Source organism: Perissodus microlepis, chromosome 11 (genome assembly GCF_051167445.1).
Source record: "Perissodus microlepis isolate ML-2025 ecotype Zambia chromosome 11, ASM5116744v1, whole genome shotgun sequence".
NCBI lineage: Eukaryota > Metazoa > Chordata > Actinopteri > Cichliformes > Cichlidae > Perissodus > Perissodus microlepis.
In genome coordinates, this window is record NC_140471.1 from 3,360,916 (window position 1) to 3,373,284 (window position 12,369).

The following is a 12,369-nucleotide window of genomic DNA, read 5'->3' on the forward strand; positions in this document are numbered from 1 at the left end:
CCAATCCTTTTGTAGATATGCCTACATAGTCAGGATTAAATTCAGCAGTGAAAACTCTAATATTACATACTTTGAATAAAATATTTCTTGACAATCTGCACCTGAATAATTCACATTTCTGACAGAAATTTGGCAATTTGCTGCTGAATACCAGCCTACTTTCTGAATATTATTAAAGCTTCAGATTAATCAAAAATACATGAGCTGTACCATAAAGAGCTGCAGTCTGATGATGAGCTTTTCCAACACTTAGTGTCAGAATATTGCAGAGATCACCTGTCCTTGATATTGACATGGCACTGATGATGAAAGTGCTATCAGGCGCTTCCGTTGTAATGCAATTATAAGAGCAAATGCTGCTGATATTTAGCTTGTGGGTGTCAGTTTTCCATTGATCTATGAAGATGTCACTGAGTCACAGCCCTTCAGCTGACAAGCGTACAATCTAATAAGAAGAGCACTTGAGCAGCAGCCTGGATGAGGTCATATATACTTGTGTTCAATAACACCATCACTGCTTATAAACTGCAGTCGAGCACATGGGGTGAGAAGAGTTAATGGTGCTGCAGAATAAGATGAATTTTACACCAGATCATCCAGTTCAAGCATAAACCTGAGTACAGTTTCGCACACATGCACACACACTATCTCTCTCTCACACACAAAGCTTGATGATTCTTGACCACTAATTACATCAGCAGTGAGTGTCTGAGTGCATGTCTCTAAATGTTAATTTGATCTAGCACCAGCATAGGCAGTAATAGCTTTCATGCTGCTGATTAGTAAATAGGAGGATATCTAAGTGACTGCACTTTCTCACAGTCAATCAGGAAACACCCTAATAACAGACATTAGCTGTCTTTATGGTGACCGTGGTCAGGTCAGTGTTCGCCTACTGAGCTTCTTCTAAACATATTAGCTCTAATGATTCAGACTCTGTCACTAAAAAGTATAATATCTTTGGTAGTTTCTTACAAGTTTCTAAGGCTATATCCACACGTACCCGGGTATTTTTGAAAACGCAGATTTTTCTATGCGTTTGCACCTTTCGTCCACACGTAAACGGCGTTCCCTGAAAACGGAGATTTCTAAAAACGCCTGCCAGGGTGGATATTTTTGAAAACTCAGTTTTTGTCTGCGTGGACGAGGTAAACGGAGAAAACGCAGCATCAAAGGTGTGCGCCTTTTTTTTGACGTCACACTGTGCGCCACGTTATTGTTTCGGTGAAATTAATTTCTACAATACTGTTACTGTTAATTGTTCTCTCTGCAGTGTTTAAATGCTTACATATACACACACAGTTACTGTCCCTCCACACGTACGACTCGGTTCTGCTTCTATGCCCCATCTTTGTTTACTATTTCCCACCGAGGCTTCTAGACTTCTGATTGGTCAACATTTCTACACGGTTAGGAATATATCGCCACCTGTTGCTTTGGCATGTTCCTAGCAGCGTTTTCCTTCATTTCTGCGTTTACGTGTGGACGGGATTATTTTTTAAAACGAAAACGGGAAATCTCCGTTTTCAAAAATACCCGTGTACGTGTGGATCCTGAGGTGGCACTGGCTCCAAAAGCAACTCAATTTCAATATACTTCAAAGTTAAAAAGATCAACTACAGCCTGGTACAGAAAAATGGCTTTGGCCTCTATGGCTAGTTTCCCCTTTCACAGCTGTACAGTGGGTGAATTCATGTTATAACTCGTTCATTTAGATACTGCCTAGGCTTACATTTAGGGAGCTGCTTGGGTTAGCAGGTATGCTAACATAGGCAGCAGACATAGCTGTCTGCGATGTATTACCCATACCCGAAGTGTCTCCCGCTGTGTGGTAGAGGCCATCCAGTTTTATTTATCTGCTACTTCGCACTGATTACCAATCATGTGTGTCTATTGCACCCATACACTTAGGAGCTTCCTAACCAAGTTTGCAAGCATTAGGTGATAATGTAGTGATCAACTCTCTCTTCTGTACAGAAGAGGATTAGGGCCACCGAAAAAAAAATAAAGTAGGCACGTCTTTTCTTTTTCTTTTCCAGAATTCTAAGAAAACAGAATTTATTTAAAGCAACAACTGTTCAGCAACTATAAACTGTTTATAAGGTGAATACAATTAAGTAAGTTCACACATTGTTTTTAAAATGTCTCTTTACCAAATCTTTTCCCCCCTTTTTCAGATTATGAAATTATGGACACCTACGGTCAGTTAAAAGATTGTGGTGTAATAAAGGTCTAAATCCAAACAGAACAACTGTTTTGATATTTGATGTTAAAAAATATCAAAGAACATCAGTTTTGATGTTTTTATAAGAGACACGCTTTAGGCAAAAATGCACATTTCCTGTTACTGATCACTGAGCAGGCAGCAGAGATCCTGAAGACAAACAGAGTAAAAGAACAACTCAGATATGTTTTCTGTAATTAAGTGTGGTAATAAAATAATGTCTCAAAGAATGGTGAGTCAATGAGTGTAAGAAATTGCACTAATGCACCTCCATCAAACACGCATGCACTCAGCACAGTCTCTTGATGGCCATCATATTATGCTAGGCTTGTCTTCCTCCTGCCTATTATGTGTTTTCCCACCAGCTTGTTTAACTACTGCTGCCATTACAAGAGGTCTAGGCATTAGCATTCACAGCAAAGATGGCCGCCAAGGAGCCAACCAGCAAAGAGGGAAACGTTGTGTTGTGTTGCTGCACTGTCATACTCTGCACAGCATAGTTAGTGGTGGTAGACACTTGTTAACATAGTAAGGAAGTAGATGCGTCCTGAATGATGAAGCAGAAATGGAACAAACAGCAGTTAATCTGGTGGCCAGTTGAATTTAAGGTGTTTAATGCTTGCAGTGGCAGCAACCTTAAAACCAAATACACCAGACGCCAGAAGGGAACTGTCCAGCTGAAGTACGCATCCTACTGAGCTAGGAGTCCGATGACATCTAGCAGGTCAAGTGGAGTGAAGAAAGCAAAAGTTTGACTTTCAGTCAGCTTCTGGGTGATTCTGGAAAACCATCAGATGACAGAGGACAGAGAAGCAGTTTCCTGCCCACCTTGATGCAGAGGGATGTCTGGGATGGAAGGAAAGGCTTCTCCATCCTACAGAAACAATGGACACATTTCCAGGACCATCAATTATGCTGCATTACCTGGAAGCTGGGAGTCATGGTCTTGAACTGGCAAACGTTTAAGCAGGGTGTTCCAAAGACTGTTTACCAACTCACACTCCTCGGCCTTCCTTGGACACTCTAGTGTACTGAAGAGGAAAGGCCATACATTGGTCTAACCTTGGATTCAGGAGAAACCCTCCAGTGTTTGTCCTTGTTGTAGAACACTGGACCAGCTCTTTATTGTTTTGGGGCTATTTAAGGGTGCATGGTTTGCCAAACCAGTGTACATTTTTTTGTGGACTTGGAGAAGGCATTCAACAATCCCTATGTATACCACTGGATGCATGTTACATACTCCCAAAGGTTAGGGTATCCAAACCCTAACCTTTGGGAGTATGGGGTACCTGGCCTGTTTTTAGCAGGCTATTGCATCTCTGTATATTCCTAGCAAGAACTTGGTTCACAATACCAGCAATAAGTTGGGCTTGTTCCCAGTCGGTGTTGGACTCCACCAACCCTCCCGTTCTGTTCACAGTTTTTATGGGGAGAATTTCTCGGTGCCTCCTAAGTGAGGTGTTTAAGGTATACCCAACTGTGACGATGCCCTCTCTTGGCTTTTCTATTGGATGGCTTGGGAACCTTCCTGTGTCCTCCCAGAAAAGCTGGTCTGGCAACTCTGCTTAGGTTGCTGCTTCCATACCCTGGACTCAGATAAGCAGCAGAAACTGGATGGATGGTGAATCCTTAAAAATAGCTCTGCAGTGAGCTGCCATTAACTGCCACTAGGCTGTACTCTATGTGATGTAGATTACATCTCATCAAGTGTAGAGATTAACAAATGGCAGTGACAAGTGAAGGATATTTTAAGTTGACATCACACACTATATTAAAACAGGAAATGCCAGTGTACTGTGACGGATCATTAAAACAAGTGTTTTTCATGCTGCCTCTATTGCAACTGCACAGGCTCAGTTCTATCAACAGATTAGAACAGACAACTCAGGAGTTGTGCCACAAAGGAACAGAAACCAAAAGGATTTAAGAAACACCTCACTCTGCTCTCTTGGAATAATCCCATACTAAACATGTAGCTGCTGTCAGCAGGAGAAACACATATTACTTATGTAAATCCTTAGTGTCAAAAAAGGTACGAGCTGTTACATAACAAATGTAGCCTGAACTATCACCTCACTGCATGATGGAACCTCCCAACATCCCACCAACACATGGCCTCATTCATGCCATCATCGCTCACTCTACCTGTTTGTTTGTGTTAGCACTGCCCTCCTACAAACAGGAACCTGTGAGTCTGTACAGACGCTTCCACAGGAGTAATACACTGATCGGCAGCTTCACCATTACAGTTTCACAATATGTCAGCTTCAGTCACAATCTTTCACATGAGTAAACCAGGTTGGATATTGAACTACTTAATTGTGGATTTGGTTAAAGGTTGCTATTTAACTGTCAGCTTTGGATAAGGTTTCATCTGATATGTGCACTAAGTGACGGTGACAAATTATGTCAATGTCGTCTGTATATTAAAGTGTTACACATAAAAATATAAACACAGTTCTACAATCTGACACCACATTGAAATGTTTCTATGAAACTCTGAAAAAAAAGTAGGAAAGGGCATTACAAAACACAAGTTTTGACTTAACTATCAAAAACACATTTTAGTTTCTGTCAGTGATCGGAGGGATAATCTTAACGCCGGTCCAGATTTCCTTGTCCCACTCACCTGACGCTCAGCTGGATTTAATCAGCGGCTTCTTCAGCTAAATCTGGTAAGCTGACAGGTGTCACTTGTGGCCTGTTGACTGTGCTGGCAAACTGGTAGCCTGTAAGCTGTCTACTAAAGGGGCAAAGGCTCCACATTTCCTACCATCTGAAATCTAAAAATTCTTCAATGATGAGGAAAAGGAAAAAACAACAACACACTTTTTCTTTTCCTAACTGAATCGCGTCACAGTCCCACAGATTTTTCTTCCCATCAACCAAGATGTTCCAACCCCAGTCAGTAGTAACCACCACACTAGAATCTTTGTTTCAAAGTTAAACAGCTGCCTGTTTCCAGTTATCTGCTCATGGTGGATCAGAATATCATTTCTTTATATGTAAGGAACACACTGCTGGCTTTAAGAAACAACAAGGTCATTGTGAGCAGCATAATCCTTCATACTGTACCTTGACGTTGTCTGGATGCAGTCCTCCAGGGTGTTTGTCCATATACTGACACAGGTCTGTGTGCTGGGTGAGGACAAAAGGCAAGAACATCCCAGTGTTAGTGTGAAGTTTTTAAAGGTAAGTAAGCAAGCAAGCAATTTATTTATATAGCACGTAAGATTCCTTAAAGATCATCTAAAGTGGTTACCACCAAGTACACCTTAGCATATGCAAATGCTTTGGAACAAAAACAGCTCTAGAAATTGGGACCAACTAGATGTTACTGTGATTTTATTGTACAAAGCAGTATAAAGGAACGTTAAATGCTAGAAGTTAGGTGGTCTAACACAATATATGGGCATCTTGGATATCACGTAATCATCATATTTTTTCCTTACAGTCATTTTTTACGTTACTTGATAGAAAAAAGAAAACTGAACTCTTAAATATATATTGATTCATGTAACTCCAAAAATTTTAAAAAAAATTTGGGAGTAATCCATTAAAAATACATAGGAGCAGGCGCCGTTTCATGGGCGCCACCATGTTGACCCACCATCTTGAATACAGTCATTGAGAAAGACATCATCATTTTATGTATGTACATTTTACACAGTGATTGACTGAATTGATCGAAGCCTTTATTTGTCACTTGCAGTTGACCTGCAGCGAAATTGGACATAGGGAGGGGCAGCCATGCATGTGGCTAGAGACCAGCCATTGTCACTGAATGCCATATTATACTCATTTACAGCTCAAAATTTCAGAGGCACAACTGTGAATATCTACAGAAATATTTCAAACATGCTGGAGGCTCTGTTATGGTTTGGGTGCATTTCAACCAGTAGCCCCACTGGTTGAAATGTCAAAATTCTTGTCAAAATGGATGGAATTTTGAAAGCAGTAAAGTGCTGTCAAATTAATCCAACATTCAGTAATATCAATAAATATTATGATTGTCAAATGCTTCATTTTTCAGCATGGCAATAATCCCAAACACACAGCAGCGAAGTAATAACAGACCTGGATAGAAAAACCTACCATGGAACACTATGAGCCATGGAATGGAATCACATCCAAATTAATAAAGTAGAAGAACATCCACAGAAGAACTTCAAGAAGCCTGGAAAACTATTCCTGAAGACCACTTAAAAAAATTATAGGAGAGCTTGTCTAAGAGAGTCCAGGAATGTTGACGTATGAAGGTCATCACATCAAAAATGACTTTCCAGGTGATTAGAATTGTAATGAGCTATATTTCCATGTACATGTCTTTTGTCCTGTCTCGCTCCCCTTACCCCGACTAGTCACGGCACATGGCCGCCCCTCCCTAAACCCGGTTCTGCTGGAGGTTTCTTCCTGTTAAAAGGAAGCTTTTCCTTCCCACTTTTGCCAAAGTGCTTGCTCATAGGTGGTTGTCTAATTGTTGGGGTTGTTCAATATTGTCTTAAGGTTCCTGTTGTTGCAATTTAACGCTTTATAAATGAAGTAAAATTGAAACTGAATGAATATATGTTTGCATGTTTGACTAGAAAAATATGAAGAAACAATGGGTGGCTCTAAAACTTTGAGCAGGACTCTATGTTTGGGTCTAAGTTATGTACATTTTTGCTATCTGCCAATTTTTTGTGTGCCTGTAAATTCTGATTGGTCCAATCAAGCTCAAAGCAGATGCTGTTCTTGGTCCACACACTACTTTAGCGTACGTCCCCAGGAAGAAGAAATGTGGCTTATTTTATGCCAGAGTTTATCGTATGAGCTGAATTGATATTCTTATCAGAAAATCAGACATGCACCCAGCCTTGGTCTGCCCTTCACCTCTGTGCTTTGAGAACAGATTTGTGGATGGAGGCAGTGACTCTGAAACCACACTAATATTTACAGTCCCCTACTGCTGGCCACACCACAGAACCTCCTCTGCTGAATAATTCACAAAGACGCCTCAGCACACACACATAGCATATTTGTCATTGCTTTTCATGTCAGTTGTCTGTCCTCTCTCTCTGTGCATTTCCCCTGCATCCTGTCATTCACCATTAGCTTTGAGGGGAGAACAAAGAATGGATTTTTGGGGAAGCTCAAGCTATTAGAGCACTGAACACAAGATGATATATCAACATCAACACAATTTAGCATCCTAGTCAAATAAATAACCACTGGGTGCAGGGAAACCGGGCTAATCCCTCGTTGTTAAAGGACTGTGTGGCATCATGATTGAAAGATGTCCTGTATTAGTGAAAAGTGTGTATAACCACTTAGGATGAGACGTCCCTGTTTCACCTTTAAAGGCAAACTGAGCTTTTTTCTCATTCTTCATTTAAACACAACCCGCTGGGCTCCATCCTTGATTCAGAAGCCAAACCCTTTGACATGTGTCAAATCTACCAACAGGGGGCATTCCACCATCCCCAGTCTAATAAATGTAGTAGAGAAGGAAAGCTGAGTAAGCTGGTTGAGCGATCTGGCCTCACTCAGCATGAATATAAATGAGCCCATCAGAAGCTGCTGTCAGTTGGTGCACGGTAAAGCGTAAGACAAGATGAGACTGTTCTGAACAACGTGGGTTCAGATCTGTCCAAAACTGCGTTGAAAACTTTTTATCCTTGTAGTACACTCCTACTCTATTTCCTCTGTAGACACTGGAGTCTTTCCTTATTAATTAGAAAAACGTCCTAATCAAGTTATTTTAGCCCTTGCTACACAACATTTGAATATTATTCTTTGAACTTGTTTGGACAGGCAGCAGAAATCCAGTCGGTTCAGTTGGATGAAACAATACTGTCAGTGGAATAATCCTGTAACTGTGACAGATGTGGTCACCAATCCTTACAAGTATGTAGCTAGTTTCAGTTTAACATACTTATAAGGAGGTTGTCATGTCTGCTTCTTTTACTTCTCCTGGCAGTGTGGTTGCTTTCCAGCTAAACACTAAACGGTTGGTGTAGGTGATGTAATTGAGGTCAGCCAGAATTCTGGCAGATAAGCTTTTCTCAAAACAATCTTGCATCAGCTGATGGCTGACACGCGTTTGGACGTTTGCCTCTCTCATATATGAAAATCTCTGCAATATGTTGTCAATGAAGTCTTGTGACACTATCAGTGACACTGACCCCGTCACAACAAAAGTCTCTTTGCTGCGACGGGGTCTTGATGTCGCTAGAACAAAGCCATGCCAATAAGTACAAGAAAAATATCAGTTTTTTGTTGACTGCAGTTATCCATATTTGGAAAAATGATCACTGACATATATTTTACCTCCTAAGTATCCAGTCCACTAGAAGTACCAGTATTATTACTCAGCATTAGATTGTGACTGGAACCCACTGTGAATTTTGTGGACCAATAATTTTTGCCAATGTTTTTGTCAACATATTTTTTTTCTGATGAAAACAAGGCAAAAACTAAAAAACCCTAAAAAAAAAAACCCTAACCCTGAAGCACAAGGACAAAAACTTGGATAAAATGAAATCAAACTTTCATCAACAAATTAAAATGAGATGAAAAATAGGAGACGAGATCTTATCAGAACAAATTAAATTCTTTAAAAGGTTTTTTGGACCATAAGGTGCGCCTTATGGTCCGAAAAATAGGGTAATCTCCTGGTGCAGTAAAGTTAGATACACACATTTGTTCTGCCCTGTCTACACTGTTACTCATGGTTTTGGCAAAACAGGTTTGTCCCACCAGTATCTGATGGTGGCTCGACAAGACATCACTCTGTCACGATTTGTCTTTCACTCTCCAAACAAACAAAAATATCTTAAGTAGATCGCCCTCACGACCCTGGAAATGCTCCAGCTCAGATATTATTTTCACCTGCCCATTTAAAGATAAAGACCACAAACGACTGTCACACCAGCAAATATTTGCCTTGGCATGTGCCATCATTAATAGATACTTAATGCTGTTGCTTTTTTTGTGGGTGAGTCAGTTTGTTTCGGCTAATCTAATGATCTTCATTTGGTAAACTGTGCTGTTCCAGAGGTTTCTGGTGAGTAACCTCCCTTTACTTGGCTTTAACAGTGTTGTCGAGTCAGAGCATTCCCACTGGCCATAAATGCATCAACAGAATATTATTTCTGTTATTTGAAAGGACTGTTGTGAAAACATGCTAAAACCATGACCTTCCAATAAAATGCCCGCTTGGCTTCCTGTTGCAGGCACAGACAGACCAGGCTGTGGTGGACCTGGCTGCCATCCTATGGAGCAAAGGACGGAAAAAGCCCTAGCTGCTTTAACATTCCTCAAGTGCCCTAAAACTAAGAGTATGCCAATCAAAATATCTACAGCTCATGTTTCTAGCGGGACAGTATTAAAAACTGAAACTCAATCAGCAAGGATGTACTGGGATCAAATAAATCAAACTAAAGAAACATATAAGTGCTGACCTCTGTTCTTTGAAAATGTTTTCTTTTGAATGCTAAAAACAGATTCTTGATCTAATTTTAAACCTCCACAGTCCCCCCGTAAAGAGCCCAAATGGGTGATCTCAGTGTGCAGACTCACCACATATTCAAAAACCAGAGTTAGGGTTTCCTTGGTGTGGATGATGTCATGAAGGAGGACGATGTTAGCATGCTTCAGGCCTTTCAGAAGAGATGCTGCAGAAACAAAACCGAACAGAAAGAGGCAGAGAGTAGATACCAGGGAACTGTGTTATGCTTTCATTAGCTGCATTATTAGAATTCCTCATCACATACAGGGGATCAGGAAAAGATTAAAACACAAAGAGAAAACACGGGGTGGATTTACTACTCACAGTTCTCACACTCATTTGTCAACATGTTCATGACGTAAGACTTATTGTTAATTAGGAGGGAGATATGCTGGGAAGATGATCAAATCGTTACAGCGGCGAAGCTTAAAGAGTCTTACTTGGGAGGCTGGGTATGATGAGCACATTTACATTACTTGATTGAAGTCACAGCTTGAATAGAGCACGGTGAGCATTGTGCAAATAATACACGACGCATTTTCAGTTTTTGGTGGGGACATTTTATAGCTTTGACATCAAGTTAATTTAGTAACAAAAAGAACAAGTTTACTTTTTTAACATTTAATACGAGATATTCTGATTTCAGATTGAACTACCTTACAAAAAATCTCAGACACAACAAACGACTTCTACGAGCTTCTAATTTGCTTTTTTCCACCAATGCTGGTTTTCAATCTAAAAGCAGTTCCATCAAATTAGAGCTTTTGCATAAAAGCTGGCATTAGATTATCACCACAAAACTGCTTGGCCTGTAGCCACTGGAAGCACTAAGTAATGAAAGGGGCAAGGGGTTGAATACAAGAAATTCAACCCAACTGGAACAAGTGACAAATTTTCTCCACATGCAAATTACCCCAACTTTTGTCAGTATAAGACTAGCTCTGAAAGAAAAAAAATGCTAACTACACATTAAAGAGATAATATTCTACCTTAAATCAGTGTGCTATATCACTCTAGGAATGTTAGCTTCTAAGCTAGCCAGAGCTAGCTAAAACTAATGCTACGTTTAAGCTGTTCTTTATTTTTTTATTTTATTTTACTTATCACCTTGAAATGCAAAACAAATTCTGAGGAGCTCACATTTTGGTCATTTAGTATTCCCTTCCATATAAATAAGGGGGAAAGCTCATGTTGTCAGTTTATGTTAAATTGGAAAAATAACAGTGTGCTTCCTGCTAAAGCTAGCTAGGTAGGTCAGCAGAGTTGGTGACTGTATGCTGTCCTTTATATACTCTTTAAGTTAAAATATTATTGTATTTTAGTTGAATTTAAAGTATTTCATTTTTATTATATAGCATAAATGGAATTTTCAGACATTTAACAAACTGATTCATTTAGCAAACAAAAAGTTCTGTTCCAAGGACACAGGGGACAGACAGAACCTCTGAGAGGCAGTAAGTGATAAGGCCTCATCAATATATTCATTCTGTATGAGTACCTGAAGGTAAAAAACACAAAATCACATAAGCAGATCAAAGGCAAGGCTCCTCTCAGCAGGAAGTTAAAGCTATAGTCTGATACCTCAAAGATCCTGTCACCAGTTTGAAGATCCAACCCCCTCTCTCCCTGCCTCACACACACATCGGTGGTAATGGCTCGAGTGTGTCGACTTTTGCACGAACACACACTCACAGCTGTCTTATACTCTGTGTGCATTACTTTATTCAGCAGCAGTCTGTAATGCCGCTCACATATCTGCGCTCTAAGCTCACTGCTCAGTAATTGCTGAATTAGTTCAATTTCAAATTACCTTTCTGATCTTCTCATAGGGAGAGTTTTAACTGTGTCTGTGAGGAGTCTAGCTCTTACTTTATCAGACCTGGATCATAAGCAGATCAAACAGACAGCATCACGTTCTCATCTAAATTTAAATACCAGTTCCTCCCGTGGAGGTGACTGTATCTTCTTTCAGTGGAGTCTGTAAAACGAAGTGACAGGACAAACCAAGCCAAGCAAGGACGAGCTCTGAACTTCTATACATACAGGACAAAGTTTGTCATTTTAAACCCTACAAGCTGTGAGTTAAGCACTTCATATTGTAACAAGACAATTCACATGATATACCTGTTAGCTAATAGCGAACTTTGAGTTTTTCCAATGTCTTGGTTCAGCTAAGAACCGACATCCCATCTCCAGTCCTGTTCAAGCAGAGCTCACTCCCCCAAGCACCAGAGATCCACCAAACACATGATCCTTACACTGAAATACGTTTTAGGAGTGAATGCTGAAAAGTACAAATTAGCCTTGATCCACTGAACAGATTTCTTCTTATTAGAGGACTAAGAGATGTCCAAATGGTAGTAGCATTTTTTTGCTCCCACCAGACTGGATCAGTAACCAAATCAGCTGTCTGCATGTCCTTCTTCACCACGCCCATGAATCTCCTCTGTAGTCTCCATCTTTGGTTCTTTTTTGGTAGGTCCATCTTTAACTCCATTGCCCAGCATATCCACTCTCTCTCCTCTGTAAATGTCCAAACCATCTTAGCCTTCGCCTGTCTTGTGCACTGTCCATTGCTTCAGATGGGTGACCACACACCGGTCTCGCTCTCTCATTCAAATGTGTTCTGTTTTGCTTCTACTGACTTTTATTCTTC

At 40.3% G+C, this 12,369-nt stretch overlaps 1 protein-coding gene across 4 annotated transcripts in view; it reads right to left on the minus strand.

The window, feature by feature from the left end:
* Positions 1–12,369, minus strand: part of cdk14 (cyclin dependent kinase 14) — a 216,951-nt gene that overhangs the window by 120,512 nt on the left and 84,070 nt on the right. For all 4 annotated transcript variants that reach the window (XM_084943042.1, XM_084943045.1, XM_084943043.1 and 1 more), the window contains 2 exons: positions 9,785–9,879; positions 5,300–5,362 (listed from right to left, as the gene is read on the minus strand). In XM_084943042.1, the coding sequence (XP_084799168.1) occupies positions 5,300–5,362; positions 9,785–9,879 (158 nt within the window). The remainder of the gene's footprint in view (positions 1–5,299; positions 5,363–9,784; positions 9,880–12,369) is intronic.